The sequence below is a fragment of the Mastigoproctus giganteus genome, chromosome 4 (assembly GCF_048544385.1).
Source record: "Mastigoproctus giganteus isolate SK-2022 chromosome 4, ASM4854438v1, whole genome shotgun sequence".
In the NCBI taxonomy this organism is placed as follows: Eukaryota; Metazoa; Arthropoda; class Arachnida; order Uropygi; family Thelyphonidae; genus Mastigoproctus; species Mastigoproctus giganteus.
The window spans coordinates 228,927,014-228,948,056 of record NC_143578.1 but is presented as its reverse complement, the minus strand read 5'-3'; the positions used below and the strand labels follow the sequence as shown (position 1 = coordinate 228,948,056).

Sequence of the window (21,043 nt, the reverse complement as noted above, 5' to 3'; positions counted from 1 at the left end):
TAAAGCACACTCGTTGTCCCAAGCCCGTAGAAGGTCCTCATCACTGGAAAACCGCCTCCCTTTTAGCTTCATTTTCACATTCGGGAACAGTGCAAAGTCGCAGGGAGCAAGGTCTGGACTGTAGGGAGGGTGCTCGAGAAGTTTCAGTCCTGTCGTGGTCAAATATTCGGTGCAGGCTTTGGCACGGTGAGCTGCAGCATTATCGTGATGGAGGTACCGGGTGTCCATTCTTGACTTTGGCCGCAGGTTCTTCATAGATCCAATGACTTTAGGCAGGCATTGTTCAGTATACCACTTAGCTGTGACTGTCTTCTGCGTGTCCAAAATGACACGTTCCACAATTCCACTCGATTTGAAAAATACAGCTATCATTTTCTTCTTTACAGATCGAGATTTTCTGACAATTACGGGTGTGTCGTCATCATCAAAGACCCAAACTTTGTTTTGAGCCTTGGTCGGCAGATCGTAATAGTACAGCCAAGTCTTGTCACCTGTCACGATGTTGTTCACATACCGAGATTGTCCCTTATCAAACTTTTTTAACATCTCCCGGCACCAAGTCACAAGTCGTGTCATCTGCTCTTCAGTCAGTTGATGCGGCACCCAGAGAGAACAAAGTTTCTTCACGTGCAAATGATCTTGCAGAATCAAACGAATTGCTGGTGCATTTAGGCCCAAAGTATCCTCTATCTGTTGGTAGGTCACTCGCCTGTTTTCGTCAAGCATTTTCCTCACAGCAGTAACGTTTTCCTCCGTAACTGATGTTCGTGGACTTCCCAGCCTCTCAGAATCCTCCAGAGTGAAATTTCCCCTTTGGAATTCTCTATACCACCTGAATATCATTGTACGATGTGGACAATCATCATCTAGTGCAAGAGTCATTTCTTCTAAGCACTGGTCTATGGTTAAACCACGCACGAAATTATACTGCAAAACTGTCCTTATCTCATTTCGTGACCACGATGCCATCGCAAGCACTTTACACTCTCACTACTAATGAATAACTGAGCCCATCGACTTGGTGCGGCGGCTACTATGCACGTATGAACATGTCTCAACATGCAGCAACAAGCAGCTTCCTGTGATTCATTGTTGCGTCATATTGCAAAACTTTCCTAGTACCCTTTGTACTATATGTGCACTACATCTGAGTTATTGCTAAATGCAATGCTTGGTTATCATAAAAAAAAAAAAAAAAAACAGTGCTGTATGCATGATAGAACTACAGCTACAAGGGGCAATAAATAAAGTCACTATAATTGCAAAAAACAATGGTTTTCAGATTTATGCACAAAAATCAACAGGAATTAATTTCTGCAGAAAACATGACTACACTCATATAGAAAATTATTATGATGCAAAGGTATTTGGGATAATTTCTGGTGTTGTAACTCTGGTGTCAGTTTAGGAGCTATTTCTGCATATAATGTGGACATTTTTCAATATAAGGGACAGGCCCACGGTCAAAAAGAAGAGACCACAGTCTGGTGGTCTAGTACAAGGTGAGAAAGGTATTGATTGAGGATGGCTGCTAAATCGCAGAGTTTAATCACCAGTTGGGTAGTAGTTCTGATAGGTATATCTGGTAGGTCTATTAGTGGTTGGGAAGCTGTTTTTCTCATTTTGGTACACACACACACACACACACACACACACACACACACACACACACACACACACACACACACACACACAGTTTCCCATACTATATGGTTGGTTGTGCAATACATACAATTCTGTATACAAACTGTACTGGTGATGTGTAGTATGCTCCAAGGGCTAGGCAGAATGAATTGGTGCTATATATCATATCCAGTTATTTCTGGGTACTATGTTTGGGACAGTCGCTTATTTTTACACAGTTTGTTCTTGATTACTTTAAAAGGTTAGTTTTCTAACTCAACCTTTAGCTCTGGATATTGGTGTAAGTCGTTTCTGCAGAAATTAATTCCTATGGGTTTTGTGTGTACAAATTCAAAATGGTGATTTTATTTATTACTTTCTGTAGTGTGTAATTCTAACAAGTACATATACACACAGAGTGCTGCCCCCCCATGATAATACCAAACACAAAGGATTTAAGAACCGATAGTACTTTAGAATTGTGTATGGATAGAAGACTAAAAAGAAAAGAGACAACAGTTGACACCAGACTTCAATTTCTGTAGATTGTAATTGTTTTGGGAAATACAAGTGAAGGAGGGATGCTTGAAACATTTTTCAAGCATCCCTCCTTTGTAGAGGGATGCTAGGGATCCTAGCATTAGTAGAGGCATATGATGCAAGAATCCCAAGCAAAAGGGATAAATGAGGAAGAGGAAAAGTTAGTTCTGCGTGTTTGCAGTTGGGTAGTGAATGCATGCAGACTGCTAGTATCATGTGTTTGGGCTGGCTCAGGAAAGCAGTGGAATTACAGATGCCAATCTGAAAGAGCAGTGACCATGGAAATATTTATAGAAAAGGCATGCAGCAGAAATTGAACATCATTTTGAGAGAGAGAGAGAGAGTCTGTAAAAGAAGAGTCATCAATTAACACCATTACCCTCTTAAATATATTCTCCAGTATCCAAATCTACTAAAACAAAAATTATAAGATTGATTTTTCTGGTTTGATTCTCTTCTACAGTCCCACCACTTGATGTACACTGGTACTTTTCTACTTGCTTGACTCCCACTGTGTAATGCTGGAAGGTTTCAGACTGGTAAAAATAAACTTAGCATATATACTGCCTATTCTGAATTTTTCAATTAGCATTAGTAGGGGCATATGATGCAAGAAAGCAAGCTTATACAGCATCAGCCAAAACAAAAAGGGGGAAAAAAAAAAAAAAAACTTTCCCATTTTACCCATCCATTGCCCCAAAAGTTTGTCCAATCCTTCCTTGAATTTATTTAAGCTACCAACTTTCATGACAGATGGAAGTTTGTTCCAGCAATCAACCACTCGCTAGTTAAAGGCAAATTGCCACACAGCTATTCCACAACCGTCTTTCCACAATTTGAATTTATGTCACCTCAGGCGCATAATCTGAGCAAGAGGAAGAATCCCATTAGCACTGAGTTTGCTCAAACCATTCAAGGCCTTATACACTTCAATCAGATCACTTCACAGGTGCCAAGTCTCCAGATGCTGCAATTTGCAGAACTTAAGCTTTCTTGGTAAGAGCACCCCTTTGTTCCCCTCGCCAATCTTGTTGCCCTTCTTTGTACTTGTTCTAGCAACTCTACATCCTTCCTAAAATGAGGCCTCCAGACCTGTACCCAGTACTCAAGGTGTAGCCTGACCATTGCCTTATACATAGGGATAATCGCCTCCTTATTCCTGCTAGAAAAATTCCTGTATATCATTGACAAGACTCCATGAGCTGCTCTATCATCCTTTCTCAGAAAACTTCATATCTGACTGCACAATTACTCCCAATGTTAAACTTCAGTTGCCACCTCAGCCCATCTGCCCAACTTTTCTAGATCCTGTTGCAGGTAGCATACTGTCATTAACAACCCTGCCAACCTTCGTATCATCTGCCAACTTGGACATTAAGCCTGATATAACTTTATCAATATCATTGATATATACAGAAAACAACAATGGGCCTAACACCCGAACACTGGGGGACTCCACTAACAACATTAGTCCACGAAGAGTAGTGTCCATTGATCACCACTCTCTGTCTTCTTCCACTCAACCATCCCTTTATCCATAGCAGCAACTTGCCCTTAATGCCATACTGCTCCAATTTGTTTAGCAGTCTTCCATGTGCAATAGTATTAAAAGATTTCCAGAAATCCAAGTATGTGATATCAAAATTATTTTTGTATCCAGTTCCTTTGTGACCATATCATAGTATCCAATCAAATTGGTCAGACCAGACTTCCCCTTGACAAATCCGTGCTGGGTCTGAACTATAACTGCAGTCTGATCCTGCAATGCTTCTTTAACCAGTGACTCCATTATTTTCCCCAGAACAGAAAGTCAAACAAATATTATTTGTTTGTTCTGAATAACTCATTGGTTTTTTATTTCCTGCTGAATCCGTTGCCAATGATGCCCCATTCTGTGATAATTTTGAATCATGTAGTTAAGTGAAATGTGACAGTTATAAGGGTTAGTCCACAGTGTTTTGCCATTTGTAGTTTTGCTGATTGCCTTTGGTCAACCATCTCTATCAGTATGTCCCTGACTGCAGATGCCTTATAAAAACAGTAACAGTTTTCATACAGTTTTTTTTTTTTTTCATTTGTAGAGTGAATAATTAAAATTCATGCTTTTTACTGGTTTCAGCTGTGTTTTGGTGTGATTTTCCATGCCTGCTCTTTTTCACTTGGAACTGAAAGCTTTTCCTTTGAGATTTCCAGTCCTACCACATGGTGAACCAAACAGAAAAAGTTAATAATGGTTAAATATGGATTAGAGAAAGGTGACTTTCCCTTCTAAGTTATTCAATATTTATGTATGCTGGTTGATCACTGGAAGGTTGGCATGGTCATTAATATCATTTGGCACTCGGGTTCTTCTCATGAGGAGCACCTCTGTTAAAAATTAGAATGAACAAAATACTGTACACTAATTTCTAAAGTTATTCTAACATGAATATCTATTATAAAATCACTAAATAAAAACAAAACAATAAATGCATATTATTATCTTATTACAGCAGCTTACCAAGTTTTAATTGTTGCCATGGTGGTAATAATTTCATATATTCCACCAACCGATGAAATAAATTATGATAAGCTGATAAAAGAAGAGAACACAGTTCCCAATGTATTAGACGGGCACGATATAATCTACCACTTGGTGGAAGAGTTCGTCCTGGCAACTGTAATGAATAAAACAGTAATTAAGTCAAGAAATATCTAAAGAAAGTTCCTATAAATATTGCAGTTTCTTTTAAAGTGACCAATCTGGTAGAATTAGATAACATAATGATGTTATCATAATCACCAGATACTTAAAAATAATTCTAGAAAGAATTATATATTAAAAAGATACATGGATTCAAAGAAATGCAAATAATATTAAGTTTGTATATTCAAATGTTCAATGTTAAACTTTGAATAATCTTAAGAGTGCACACTGTTCTACCATTAATATCCAGACACTCTGTTGATAGTTGGGCATATCCTAACCAAGTACCACAAGTCAGACACAACTATAAATATGCTCATGGGCCTTTGGGGAGACAAGTACATGATTGTGAATGCAAGATGATGTGATCGATGCTTAATAGACCAGAGTGATATAATAATAGAGTGCTGCATAAACAATCAGTCCATACACAACATTTACAGCACTGAAGATCTCTAGGTCAAAGATGTGATCTGCATGGAGGACTGGTGCTAAACCACACAAAACTACCAGAGAATTGGAAAAACCTCTGAATCTGATGGAATATGACAGAAGAGTCATGCAAAGAATCATCAGCTCAGAAGGCAGGTCGATGTTGTTTGAATCACAACAGGGCCCAAGTGAGATGATTGGGACATGTGAGCGCACCAGCAGAGTGCACAGGATGCTACATGATATAGGTTACCATAGTCATGCAACTATCCACAAGCCAACAGGATACAGAGACTAATGCTGGCCATCTAGCTGGCATTAGTCTCAGTTTCTATTGTAAAGCCAGCCATTCTTGGACCACAGACAAATGGAAAGCTATGCATTGAAATGACAAGTCACCATAAACGGTCTACCAATCTGACAGTCATGCCAGGTGTGTGAATACCCAGAGAAAGTTATCTGCCAGCCCTTATCATCCTGATAATGAAGTCTGGCAGAGGCACCATGAAAGTCTGGAGTCCATTTTCGTGGTTTGATCTGAGACCATTGGTCGTTTTGGACAAAACCACAAATGCTGGGTGTAGATTTAGATATCCTGGAAGGCCCATACTTGTATCAGCAGGACAATTCTCCATGTCACTCGTGTTGTAACATACTAGTTTGAGGATATGAGTGTTGAAAAGTTGGATTGGCCATTCAACCTAATCTAGGATTGAGATCAGAGCAAAATCCTAGAGATTGACCTCAATCCGAGAAACTGTGGGATAAATTGAAACGTTGGGGCCATGCAAGGAGAGCCTGTCAAAAAAACAGAGCAGAACTGGTTGCCACTTTGAAGGCCAAATGGTAGAAAATATCGGAGGACATTTACAAAAAAACTGGTGGAGTGTTCCACGGAGACTAGAGGCTGTCATAAAAGCTAAAAGTTTCAGCATATGTTATTAGTTTTCCTGTAAATAAAGATTATTTGTAGATATGGTATCCAGATATTAATGGTAGGGCAGTGCATATCAAAAATGGTAAAAATATATGTAGTTGTTACCATAAATTACATATTGATACATGATACTTTTAATTATAAAATATATTTGTGCTTGAATATATATTATTTATCCCATATATTTAGATTTCAAAGAACTGGCTGATATCATCTTACATCAGACAAAAGTTTTTGCTACAAAAATGAACTGCTCTATCATATGAGTAAATATGAAGGAATGGCATTCATTCCTTCTCTGGGTAGCATGGTCTATAATAGTCTTATTTTTCATCATCATCAGCCATTTTCAATCCACTGCAGGATGAAGGCCTCTCCAACAACTTTCCAGTTCCTTCTGTTTTGTGCAATGGCCATCCATTTACTACCCACAAACTCATGAATTTTATCTGTCCATTTCCGTCATTGTCTTCCAGGTTTTCTTCCGGCTCCTCTTGAGTACCATTCTTTATTCTCTTAGTCCATCTGTCATCATGTCTTCGAGCTATGTGTCCTGCCCAAGACCATTTTAGTTTTGATAAGAATGTCCTTTACTTGAGTTTGCTGCCTAATCCATGTGTTTCTCTTCTTATCTAACAGTCTGATTCCCAATATGATTCATTCCATTCTTCGCTGTGTAGTCCTCAGCTTCTCTTCCATTCTTTTGGTGAGTGCCCAAGTTTCACTTCCATAAGTCATGGTGGATAGTATGCATTGGTTCGTTATTTTACGTTTCAGACAAATTGGGATACTGCTCTTCAGTATGTGACCATATTTCCTGAATGCTATCCATCCAAAATTTATTCTTCTCTTGACTTCCAGCCATTTATCAATGTATGTATGTCCCTTGCAAATTCCTCTGACCATACCTTTAACCATCCTTTTATCCAGCTAATGACTTGTCCCAGATAAGTATATGACTCCACCTTTTCAATTACTGCTCCTTCAATCATTATGTCCCTTTCTGTGGCATACCTGTTCATCATTACTTCTGTTTTAGCCATATTCATCTTTAGTCCAAAATCCTTACTAACTCTGCATAACTGATTAAAATTTTCCTCTAATTATTCGATATCTAAATAGGAACAACCCAAGCTAAACAGAAGAGTAGAACATGGTGAGAAAATGTACATGATTTTTAGCTCCTGACATGGGTGTAAAATCATATAAAAAATACAACTGGAGGTTCATTTTGATTGTGGCAACAAAATCTTGGAAAGCACTGCAAATAACTGGGGTAGACTAAGCAGAATGCTTTTTGAGTGCAAAGTGACAAAAGAAGAAAGTGGAATTAAAATGATCCCCTTTAGAAGATTATTGTTTGTTATTTGGTTTTTAGGAGCATTAGCAACTAAGGCTATATTGCTCTGGGGATATGCGGTTGTCATTCCCTGACCTTTCCACATCCTCCGTATTTGGTGGTCAAGGGCTCGAACCCCGGTCTAATCAAGAAGCGTGCTACGCACTGCTGCTCCTGCCCACCTGGCTACAGAGGTGCCGTTAGAAGATTAAAGACTAACACAGAGCCTATTTAGAGAGAGAGAGAGAGAGAGAGCAGGCACACAGAAATATTGGTAAAGGATCATTGTTCCACCTGCCATACAGGAAGGCATTTCACCAAATGATGTATTTATTTTTACAGTAAAAAAATAAATTTAGACTAAAAGCAGATTTTTTAAAAATTTTATTTATTTTATTATTATTATTATTATTATTTGTTGTTGTTGTTGTTGGGTTAGGTTATGTTGCCATGGTTCAGTGCTAACGGAATTTGGGCTATTAGACACTAGCATATTATATCTGTAAAATATGTTCTAAAGCAGTTTGTCTGTTTGCAGGATGAAAAATTCCCTTGGGGAAGGATTACACAGAGGAATAATAAGTACAATTAATTTCAGCTTTCTTTATAAAGAAAAAAAAAATGTTGACTTAAATTTGTAACTTTTATATTTTGATGATACAAATTAATCATTCAATTGATCATACTATCCAAAACAGGACATTATGGATTTATGTTTTTATAAATGCTAAATCAGATTTGGTATACTATATTAGCAGTAGCTTTATTTGTACAAACTTAACACTGTGTGGTGTCCTGTCACTACCATACTGTTGCACAGGTATATACATAATAGAACTTCTCAAATCCAGTAATTTTTTTTTTATACTCCGGGATGACCAAACGGTCAGAGGAGTTCACAAGATAGACAGAATACAAGAAACAGCACCATATTCAGCAGTCACGGGCTTGAACCCCGCTCACTCAAGGCACATGTACTTATGCGCCCGTGCGCCTGACCACTAGGCTATGGCGGCCTCGTTTTGGAGGACCTCAGTCAGGTCCTAATTTTGGGACCTGACTCTTCTGGACCTCGGAATTTTCTGGAAACTTCAGGTTCTTATCATAGTTATAAAAAAAACATGCAAAAATATTTTTATAATGCAACTTATTTTCATACAGGTGTAGTCCCCCCTCCCAAGAAGAAGAAGGTAATGTGTACAGTACAGTACACATTACCTTCATACTGACATACATACTGAAAAAGGTCTCTCGTAGTGTAGATTTACGCATTAATTCTTATACATTGGTTATACGTTACTGTACAGTAAATATATAGTACAGTAACGTATAACCAATGTATAAAAATTAATGCATAAATCTACACTAGGAGAGATCTTTTTCAGTATGTATGTCCCTTGCAAATTCCTCTGACCATACATGGCTATCCTTAAATATATATATATATAGAGAGAGAGAGAGAGAGATAAAATTATTTTTATATACTGGATGGAAAGGGTACCAAATTCCTTCATTATTTCCCACAGTTGCTCTCTCTATGGATACTCTTCATCATATAACTTATATATCTACTACACAAGTAAATAACATATTATCTCCGCCTATGCGCCAACTGAGACTAGCCTGGACCCGACCAAGAATGACTTCTACAACCAGCTCCAACATACGCTGGATTCAATTCCGCAGACAGAAGTGATCATCCTCGCAGGGGACTTTAATGCCCATATTGGCGTGGACAGATCTGGTTGGGAAACAACAATGGGCAAGTTTGGCCATGGGAAGATCAATGACAACGGCTTACGTTTGTTGTCCTTTGCCGCATCTAACAACCTGATCATTGGAAACAGCCATTTCCAGCACCCTCAAAAACATCAACTTACATGGCGAAATCCATCTGGCAAGGACTCAGCAATCCTGGACTACATTTTGATCAATGCCAGATTTCGCTCATCACTCATGGACGTTCGTGCCATGAGGGGACCTGATTGCGGATCTGATCACTACCTCATCCGGGCTAAGGTGCAGCTCAAATTACGGCATGCAAAAAGATCATCTCGGTCAGCCATGCTGGACTGGAGGCAGCTAATGAATGCTGCCAACAAACAGGCATATCAGATCGCCCTATCCAACCGCTTCGAGATGCTGGCTGTGCCTGAGGATATAAATGAAGAAGAAAAGCAGATCTCTGATGCCATCCTGGAATGTGCCAAGCCTCTATGTCCACCTACCCGACGTCGAACGCAACCATGGATATCAGACGAGTGCCTCGACCTCGTGGACAAACGGAAACAGGCAAAGTTGGTCGACTTTGAACGGTACCGGCAGCTAAACCGAGAAGTCCGACAAAGAATGACAGCAGAAAGAGAAGCATACTGGAACCAAGTGGCAGACGATCTTGAAGTGGCGGCATCCAAAAACGAGTACCGCACTCTCTACCGCACCCTCAGATGTCTGAGTGGAAAGACCAAATTGACTAGTGACAACATCAAGAATGCTGATGGGACCTTCGTGCGATCACCATCCGAACGCCTGCAACGGTGGAGTGAATTCTTCAAAGCTTTGTATAATCACGACCCACCTCAGGGACCGCCAGCAACAGCATTCTCGATCGACCCCCCTGAGGTCTCCATGGTCGATGTTGAGCCTACAGTAGAAGAAGTGAAAGCAGCCATACAATCCCTGAAGAATGGCAGGGCACCAGGAGTGGACCAAGTCACCACAGAAGCGATCAAAGCCGGGGGAGATGTACTGCTTCGCCGACTACACTCACTCCTCAAAACCATCTGGTGCACTGAACAAATTCCGTTAACATGGAGGAAAGCCATTATCGTACCGATCCACAAGAAAGGTGATAACCGGGACTGCAAGAACTACCGTGGCATCAGCCTCCTTTCCATCATCGGAAAGGTCTTTATGAAGATCATCCAGTCAAGACTGCAAAAACATCGCGAGCAAACCAGTCGAGAAGAACAGGCAGGATTTAGACCCGGGCGAGGATGCTGTGATCAAATCTTTGCCATTCGTCAGCTGATGGAGGAGAGGATCCGGTGTGGACAGTGAACCGTCATTGTTTTCATTGACTTTAAGTCTGCTTTCGATTGTGTCCACCGGCCTGCCTTATGGAAACTACTAGAGGTTGAACATGTACCTCGAAAAGTCATCACACTCCTCCAAACTGCATACAACGGTTTAACCAGCCAGGTGCGCATCCAGAACGATTTATCTGAGGAATTTACCATCCAAACTGGAGTCCGCCAAGGGGATGTTGCCTCCCCATTGCTTTTCAACATCGTGGTCGACGCCATTATGAGGCAAGCATTCAGAAACAGACAAGGCATACAATATGACAAGGATCACTATGTGACTGACCTGATGTTTGCTGATGATAGTGCTATCCTTGCCGGTAACGACGCTGAAGCCACGGACATCCTCTACGACATTGCCCGCATTGCCCGGCCATACGGTTTGAAGATCAATGCTGGTAAGACAAAGGCCCTGACAACAGATGGGTCGCAAGCCACCATCTATCTCGAAGGCGTCCAGATCGAGCAAGTGCAGGACTTTAAATACCTTGGGTCGCTGGTCCAGGAGAAGAAAGTTGCATCCACCATGGAAATCCACAGCAGAATTGGACAGGCGGCCACTGCGTTCGCCTCGCTCAAATGGTGTCTGTGGAAGAGGACCAACATTTCCACAAAGACTAAAATCCGACTCTTCCGGACTTTGATCCTGCCCATTCTTCTTTACGGATCGGAAACATGGATTTGTCTCAAGTTAGATTTGAACAAACTTGAGGTATTCCAAATGCGATGCCTGCGGCAGATCTTGGGCATCTCTCTTCGCGACCGCATCACTAATGACACCATCCGCGCCAGATGCCAACAGCAACCAACCATTGCCGACCAAATCCAGAAGCGAAGGCTCAGATGGTTTGGCCACGTATGTAGAATGGGCACGAACAGAATACCATCCACACTCCTTTGGAGACAATGACCCACCCAATGGAGCATCCAACGGACCGCGCCTAGGAAAACGTGGGCCAAGCAAGTGGAAGATGACTTGAAGAGCCGACGTCTCGACCTTAACCAGGCCAGGACTGAAGCCATGGATCGTAAGGTATGGAAGAACATCACAGAGCAAGTCCGAAACCCTGCGGCACCTACAGCAGCATACTGGCTGCGTGGCCAACCGCCTCCCCCAGCTGCCAGCTAAGGACCAAAGAAGAAGAAGAAGAAGAAGAAATAATATAGCCGTATTGCAAATTTCTATAACTGACGTCACAAGCTGCATGTTTTCTGTTTCCACACTTCCCAACTTTGATGATGCAATGAATGCTGTCTTTGTCCTTGGCTTGTGGGAATTCATCCATCCAAAATATTTTAAAAAACCAAGCAGTTTATAAACCTTTCAAATGATTAATATCTTAACTTGTACTTTGGAACAATATTATTAGTATTCTTGAATATCACACACACACAACATGCCCTCATATGTTCACACTGTGATAAGTTAACACGAAAGCTCATTAGTGAAATTTCTACTGTTGCAAAACATTCACCAGTGCCAAATGTGAAATATTTGAGCTCTTTTGTGGTAATGTTGTAAAATACAGTAAAAGCAAAGTTAATCATTTTACTTCTGAATTAAGTGATTAATTCGGAAGTGGAATGATTAACCTCAAGTACTGAGTATTCACAAGTGGAATCATTAAACCTCAAGTACTGAGTATTCACAACAAGTAAGAATGGAATAAACTCAACTTTTACAGTACTCACCCTTTCATGCTGTACTAATGAAATCATTTATAAAAAAAGGTAACATAATCAGAATAAAACAAACTTTTTCACCAAAATAATGTGCACACTTTTTGGGACATTCTGTCTAAATAATGGTAGTCAATTATTTTTCATTGTGTTAAGTGATAGAAAAAAGAGCAAACATTAAATTTTGTTTGAAGTTGGGGAAAAGGGCAATTTAAACCTATGAATCAGTAAAATAAGCATAGAGTAATGATGTTCTATTTCAAATGTGTTTTTCACTGGTTTGCAAGATTTTGGGATGGCTGAAAAGATCTCGATGATGGGCACTGGGGATGCCCAGCAATGGATTAAACCCCAGAAATGACTGAAAGGGTTTGCACATTGATTGCATCTGATCACAGAATGACTTTTCATATGACTGAGGAATGACTTCATATTAGCAGAGAAACAAATTCATGTAATTCTAAAAGATTATTTGGGTAAACAGAAGGCTTACATTAAGTCTGTTCTTGACAAATAGCAAAGGCATAACTATAATTGTAATTATGCTAACTGCAATTGCATTTAATGCATTTACATCTAAATGCTCTAAAACAATTTTTAGCAGAACAGATATGAAATGTAATAAAAAATATATAGAGAGTAGTGCATTATATTCAAAGTTCAATATCATTATTACAACTGAAGTTACACAAATGAAAGAAGTACCCAGTGGTACAGGGCCTAGATTTTTTTATAGATGGACATGTCTATTGAAAATTGTCACCATTTATTCATATAAATTTTTTGAAACAGCAGTGCTTTCGATTACCCTTTCTAAAAAGGAGTAATTGAAATTCTAAAAAAAATTAATTTTAGGTTTCTTGTGGTACGGCATTAATCTCTTGAACAGTGAGCATGGCCTTCCTAAAAACACTTTGTACTTCAGTAGTAGAAAATAATCATGACATTCATCTGTGAAAAGCATATCACCAAAAGCTACAGTATCCCCTGTCACACAATTCAGATATTGTTTCACAAAACTCCATTTGTTTTCTTTTGCCCTCACTGGTTAATAAGTGAAGGGTTTTAATTTTGTATGGAAAGGAGGCAGTCAGCATGCAAGATCTTCTGAATTGTTCCGTTTATTACTAGAGCTGCCAGTACTTCCCGGATGCCAATTCATGTTGTTAGATGATCACTATTCCCTTTAAGATTTAAGATAATTTCATTTCTAGAAATTTTCTTACCATCTTAACTGTTGCAATTGTAGATGGTGTTCTGTCAAGAAACCTCCACTGAAATGCCCATTTCACACTAACCAAAGATTTACTTACTGTGAAGTTCAGTAATGAACACTCTGCTCACGTAGGAACCAATAAGCTATTTCTTTCATTTAACTGCAACATTCAGAAAATTTGGCTGCTGAATCACTGGTGTTCTGTACAGAGCATATGTACCATTAATGCCATATAATTCATGCAGGAAACAATTTACTGGCCAAAAATAAACCAAAAACCTCCTGAACAATTTTTCAATATGCTCTTGTAACAAGATACTGGTATTTAAAGCATGATGTTACATACAGACAGTAATTTGCCCTAAAAAGGCAGTTCGAAATTCTGTTTCCATGTAAATCACACTTCTCTGCATGTTTGATTTACATTGTGTTTCCATGTAAATCAAACATGCAGAGAAGTGTCACAATATGCAAACTATATTGTACCACTAGGTGCCACCAGTGCATAGGCAGAACAAAACCCAAGCTGACAGTATCCAACCACAAATGTCATCTGGTGATGATGAGTGTCTAAAAGTGGCCACAGCATTATACCTACAGTTGGTGAGATGAGAATAGGTTATGCTCATCAGAAATGCATAATGCAGAAGCAGCAGTGGCATCTGCTCTGATGACTAGTAAACATGCATTAGCTTGACAGCTGGGAGTAAATCATAACACCATTTACTGCACTATGAGAGAAAATGGTCTGCACCCATATCACCTTTCCTACATTCAAGAACTCTTGCCTATTGATTGTGAATGTTGTGTCCTATTGTGAGCAGATCTTGCAACAACAGATCACTGATAAAAAGGTTTGAAAGTGTATTATGTGGACTAATGAAGGAGGCTTGATAAAAAAGGCATTTAGAACTGCCACAATATGTATTATTGAGCAGGCATAAATCCACATGTTGCCATTCTGCAGCAGTTTCAGCTTCAGTGGGGCATCAGTGCAAGGATAAGTATTCTTGAAATACTAAAATTATATACTCCTATCTCACTGGGGAGCAATACATCTCATTTTTAACTGTTGTACTACTAGACTTGCTAAGTGACATGCCATACTATGTCTCCCAGGGGCAAAAGTTTATGATGTTGTAGAACAGATTTCATCTTTTAGGGGCACAAAAGGTGATGTTGGTGTACACGTTGGAACTAATGATATTAAGCATAAGATATCTGCAGATTTACTCAACAAGTACAGGTCAATGATGAAAAAAAGTCGCGAGTTAGGGTTGAATGTGAAAGTGTCTGCAGTTCTATCCAGACATGATAGGAGAAAGTAATAGTAGTAGTGGCATGTGATGCAAGAAAGCAAGTGTATGAGCTTATGCAGCATCAGCCAAAAAAAAAAAAAAAAATCACACCATTCCCTCCAAATGCCTGTCCAGTTCCTCCTTAAATTTATTCAACCTATCAACTTCCACAACGACAGATGGAAGTTTGTTGCAGCAATTAACCACCCGCTGGCTAAAGGCAAATTTCTGAACATCTATTCTACATCTGTCCTTTCTTAATTTGAATTTATGCCCCCTTAGGTTCGTAATCTGAACAAGTGGAAGGATCCCATCAGAATTCAGCGTGCTCAACCCATTCAAGGCCTTATACATCTCAATCAGATCACCGTGCAGGTGCCTAGTCTCCAGCCACTGCAATTTGCAGAACTTAAGCCTCTCTTGGTAAGAGGATCCCTTCATTCCCCTCACCAATCTTGTTGCCCTTCTCTGTACACGCTCAAGTAAATCTACATCCTTCCTAAAATGAGGCCTCCAGACCTGTACGCAGTACTCAAGGCGTGGCCTGACCATTGCCTTATACAGAAGGACAATCACCTCCTTCTCCCTGCTAGCAAAATTCCTATATATCATTGACAAAACCCCATGACCTGCCCTGGCAGCCTGTCTGCATTGCTCAGAAAACTTTATATCTGACTGCACAATTACTCCCAGGTCTTTTTCATTTTCTACCACGTTAAGTGTAGTATCACACAGTTGGTACGTTTCTCTGGGGTTACTTCTACCCACATGCAGTACTTTGCATTTGTCAAGGTTAAAACTTCAGTTGCCACTTCTTAGCCCATCTGTCCAAATTATCTAGATTCTGTTGCAGTAGCACACTGCCATTACTGTCATTAACAACCCTGTCAACCTTTGTATCATCTGCAAGCTTCGACATTAAGCCTGATATACCTTCATCAATATCATTGATAAATATAAAAAACAACAGTGGACCCAACACTGAACCCTGTGGGACTCCACTAATAACATTAGTCCACAAAGAGCAGCACTCACTGATTACCAATCTCTGTCTTCTCCCACTCAACCATCCTTTTATCCATTGTAGCAACTTACCCTTAATACCATTCTGCTCCAATTTGTACAATAGTCTTCCATGCGCAACAGTGTCAAAAGCTTTCCGGAAATCCAAATATATGATATCAAAATTATTTTTTGCATCCAGTTCCTTTGTAACCATATCATAATAACCAATCAAATTAGTCAGACAAGACTTTCCCTTAACAAACCCGTGCTGTGTCTGAATAATTGCTGCAGTCTTGTCTAGATGATCCTGCAATGCATCTTTAACCAGTGACTCCATTATTTTACCCGGAACAGAAGTTAAACTAACTGGTCTGTAATTACTCGTGTCACCCTTCGAAACCCCTTTGTGAATTGGGGATACATTTGCACATCTCCAGTCCGTGGGAATCTCCCCTGAGTCCAAGGATGCTCTCATAATTATGGCTAAGAGTTTGCTTAGTTGCTTTGCCGCTTCCTTTAATATAACTGGATAGATCCCATCCACCCCAGTTGCTTTTCTTATGTTTAACTTCAACAATTTCTCCTCCACTTTGCTCTCAGTTATTACAAAATCATTAAGTATCCTGCTACAATTTGATAACCTTCTGCCATTTTCAAACCTTAATAATTCCTCATGTGTGAATGTAGATGCAAAATACTCATTCAGTTTGTTTGCTATCTGAACAGGATCATCAACTGTTGAACCATCAATGTCAAGTGGACCAATCAGATTAATCCCATTCCTTTTAGACTTTATATAAGTAAAGAAATGCTTGCTGTTTTTCTTAGCATTTTTTGCCAAGGATTTCTTGTAATCTGCCTTCGTCTGCCTAACCTCCTTTGTGACCTGATTACAGACTAGCTTATATCTGCCATAGGCTTCTGAGTCACTTGATAATTTATATGCATCCCATGCATTTTTCTTCTCTGTCATGAGTCTCATTAGTTCATTTGATAACCATTTAGGCCTAAACCTTGAACAATATTTCTTAATAGGTATGAAACTTTTAGTAGCATCCACGATTAATTCCTTGAATGCTTCCCACTTAGAATTTACTGTTGGTAACACGTCAGTTTATCCCACTGTACACAATTTAAAAACTTTCTGAGACCACTGTACTCACCCTTACAGAAGCAAAAACCCTTTCCTTTACCCCTGATGGTAATTAAATATTTAAGTAAATCCCACATCAGTACACTGTGATCACTGCCACCTAGTGGTTCCTTTTTCTGTAAATTCTTAATACACGAATGATCAAGAGTATTACTCTCTCTGGTTGCCTCTCGAACATGCTGCTACAGAAAACAATCATACAATAAATCCACAAAAGTCTGACTAATGTGTGAATGACCAACCCACAAGTTCCAGTCAATATCTGGGAAGTTAAAATCCCCCATTATAAGACATTCTGATTTACTAGCCCACTCTATTTCTCTGTATAATTGTTCATTGTACTCATTCGAGTCATTATGCCTATAACACACTCCTACTCTTATTTTTGCTTTCACAGTGCTTATGTCACACCAAACTGACTCAACAGTGCACTGCTCATCTATATCAACTGGCACTTCTTTTGATTTTATGTTTTTCTTAATTAATAGCATAACACCTCCTCCCTTTCTATCCTTTCTGTATACATTTTACTCCCCAAATTCCAGTTCTGCATTCCTTATATCTGTGTGACACCACATCTCTGCTATCCCAACAATATCCGCCTTTGATGTCTTGACCAACATTTCAAATTCCTCAAATTTATTTACTATACTTCTAGCATTGGTATACATGCAAGCATACATGCTCTTATTCCTAGTTACCCTAACACATCCCATATACCCACCTATTTCAGGATGTGTTAGGGTAACTCCTTTGTGACTTGATGATGAGAGCATTTTCGATCAATTTGGGCCTAGAGATATTGTGTAAGGCTCAAGGGATAGAATTTTTTTCAGCCTGGCCTGTGCTTGTTGACAAGAGAGACTGCTTCTACAGGGATGGGGTGCACTTAAATAGAAAGGGTGGGAGAATATTTGCTGATGTTATCGAGGCAGTGTTAGGTGAGTCGGAAAACTGCTAGTTTGGGGGGGGGGGGGGTATACACAGACTAAAAGGTTAACAGTGGCCACAGGCAGAAGCAAAAGTGATTCTTGAACTGCTTCTATTAGAATGAGCAGCAGCCTGGAAAACAATGTGATGGAGATTTCCAGGACTATTGGGAGTCATAGTGGAAAAAATAAATACATGGGCTGTGTTAGGGTAACTAAGAGCAGAAACAGGTGCATGTATACTGGCATGTACACCAATGCTAGGAGTATAGTTAATAAATTTGATGAGCTTGAAGTGGTAGTCAAGACATCAAAGGCAGATATTGTTGGGATACCAGAGACGTGGTTATGTTTGTTATTTGGTTTTTAGGAGCATTAGCAACTAAGGCCATGTTGCTCCGGGATATGCGTTGGTCATTCCCTAACCTTTCCGCATTCTCCGTATTTGGTGATGACGGGCTCGAACCCCTGTCTAATCAAGAAGCGTGTGCTATGCACTGCTGCTCCTTCCCACCTGGTTACGGAGGCACCCCAGAGATGTGGTGTCACACAGATATAAGCAGTGCAGAATTGGAATTTGGGAAGTACAATGTGTACAGGAAGGATAGACAGGACAGGAAGGGAGGATGGATTATGCTGTTAGTTAAGAAACACAAAATCTAAGGAAGTGCATTCAACTGATGTTGGTGGACAATGCAGTGTTGAGTCTGTTTGGTGTGAAGTAAGCACTGGGAATGGAAAAATGAGAGTAGGTGTGTGTTATAGGCCCAATGAATCTGAGGAGTACAATGAGCAACTGTGCAGAGAAATAGAGTGTGCCAATAAATCAGAATGTCTTATAATGGGGGATTTTAACTTTGACTTGAACTTGCGGGTTAGTCACTCACACACTTCAATAACTTTTTCTTGGATGACTGTTTTCTACAGCAACATGACCTGATTATCAGCAGTGATTATTAATACATTACAATCACAAGGTCCTGATGTGGGAATTACTTAAAGATGCAAGTACCATCAAGGCTAAAGGGAAGGGCTTTTGCTTTTATAAAGGTGACTACAGAGGTCCCAGACAGTTTTCAAATTCTGTACAGTGGGATCAACTAATGATGTTACCAACTTTGAATTCCAAATGGAAAGCCTTCAGAGACTTAATTTTGGAGGTTACTGGGCTTTTCATTCCAACTAAGAAATACTGTTCAAGGTTTAGGCCTAAATGGATGTCAGATGAATTAATGAAGCTTTGGCAGAGAAGAAGAATCTATGGGATGCATATAAAGTATCAGGTGACACAGATGCCTATGGCAGGTATAAACTAGTCTGTAATCAAGTCACAATGGAGGTTAGGCAGGCGAAGGCTGATTACGAAAAATCTTTGGCAAAGGATGCAAAGGAAACCATCAAAGAGTACTTTACTTATGTAAACTCTAGAAGGAAAGGAATGAATCAGATTGGAGCAATTAACATAGATGGGTTGACTATTGATGATCATGCTCAGGCAGCTGATAAACTATGAGTATTTTGCATCTACATTCACACATAAGGAGTTATTCAATGAGGGGAGTGCCAGAAGTTTATCAAACTAACAGGGAGCTAAGTGATTTTGTAATAACTGAGAGCAAAGTGGAGGAGAAATTGTTGAAGTTAAACATAAGGAAGGCACCTGGGGTGGATGGGTTCTATCCAGTTACATTAAAGGAGGCAGCAAAGGAAGTAAGCAAACCCTTAGCCATAATTATGAGGGCTTCCTTGGAGTCAGGGAAGGTCCCCATGGACTGGAGGTGTGCAAATGTATCACCAATTCACAAAGGGGAATCAAAAGGTGACAAAAGTAACTAAGACCTGTTAGTTTAACTTGTTCCAGGTAAAAATAATGAAATCACTGGTTAAAGAAGCATTGCGAGATCATCTATACAAGACTGCACTAATAGTTAAGACACAGCATGGGTTTATTAAAAGGAGGTCTTGTCTGACCAATTTGATTAGATACTATGATGTGGTCACAAAGGAACTGAATGCCAAAAATAATTCTGACATCATATACATGGATTTCAGGAAAGCTTTTGATATTATTGCACATGGAAGACTGCTGTACAAATTGGAGAGGTATAGCATTAAGGGTAAGTGGCTACAATGTATAAAGGGATGGTTGAGTGGGAGACGACAGAGTGGTAATCAATTGACACTGCTAGTCGTGAACAAATGTTATTAGTGGAGTTCCCCAGGGTTCGGTGTTGGGCCATTGCTGTTTTCTATATTTATCAATGATACCGATGAAGGTATATCGGGTTTAATGTCCAAGTTTTCAGATGATACAAAGGTTGGTAGGATCGTTTACGACGGTAAAGACAGTATGATACTCCAACTGGATCTAGATAAGTTGGGCGAATGGGCTGAGAAGTAGCAACTGAAGTTTAACCTTGACAAATGCAAAGTACTGCATAAGGGAAGCAATAACTGAAGAGAAACTTACCAACTGTGTGGTAAGTGGAAAGTGAAGTGGAAGTGGAAAGTGAAAAAGACCTGGGGGTAATTGTGCAGTTAAATATGAAATTTGTTGAGTAGTGCAGATGGGCTGCCAGGGTAGGTCATGGAGTCATGTCAATGATATATAGGAATTTTGCTAGCAGTGACAGGGAGATGATTATCCCAGTATGCAAGGCAATGGTCAGGCCACACCTAGAGTACTGTGTACAGATCTGGAGGCCTCATTTTAGGAAGGATATAGAGTTGCTAGAATGAGTACAAAGAAGGGCAACAAGATCGGTGAGGGGAACAAAGGGGTGCTCTTACCAAGAAAGGCTAAGTTCTGCAAATTGCAGTACGTGATGATTAGGCACCAGTGAGGGGATCTGATTGAGGTGTATAAGGTCTTGAATGAGTTGAGCAAGCTAAATGCTGTTGGGATTCTTTCCCTTGCTCAGACTAAGAACCCGAGTTGGCACATTTTCAAATTGAGGAAAGATAGTTGTAGAATAGATGTGCAGAAATTTGCCTTTAGCCAGCGGGTGTTTGATTGTTTTGGAAGCTGATAGTCTAAATAAATTTAAGGCTGAGCTGGATAGGCATTTGGAACAATTGGAGGGGTGAAATGGTTATTTTATTTTATTTTATTTTTTGTTTGA

General features: G+C 39.7%; 1 protein-coding gene across 1 annotated transcript in view; it reads right to left on the bottom strand.

Annotated features, from left to right (window-relative positions):
• The window catches only part of LOC150087465 (protein FAM135A), a 331,998-nt gene that overhangs the window by 204,186 nt on the left and 106,769 nt on the right, over positions 1-21,043 (bottom strand). Inside the window, exon 7 of the mRNA XM_090372497.1 lies at positions 4,664-4,820. Within this exon, the coding sequence (XP_090228623.1) occupies positions 4,664-4,820 (157 nt within the window). The remainder of the gene's footprint in view (positions 1-4,663; positions 4,821-21,043) is intronic.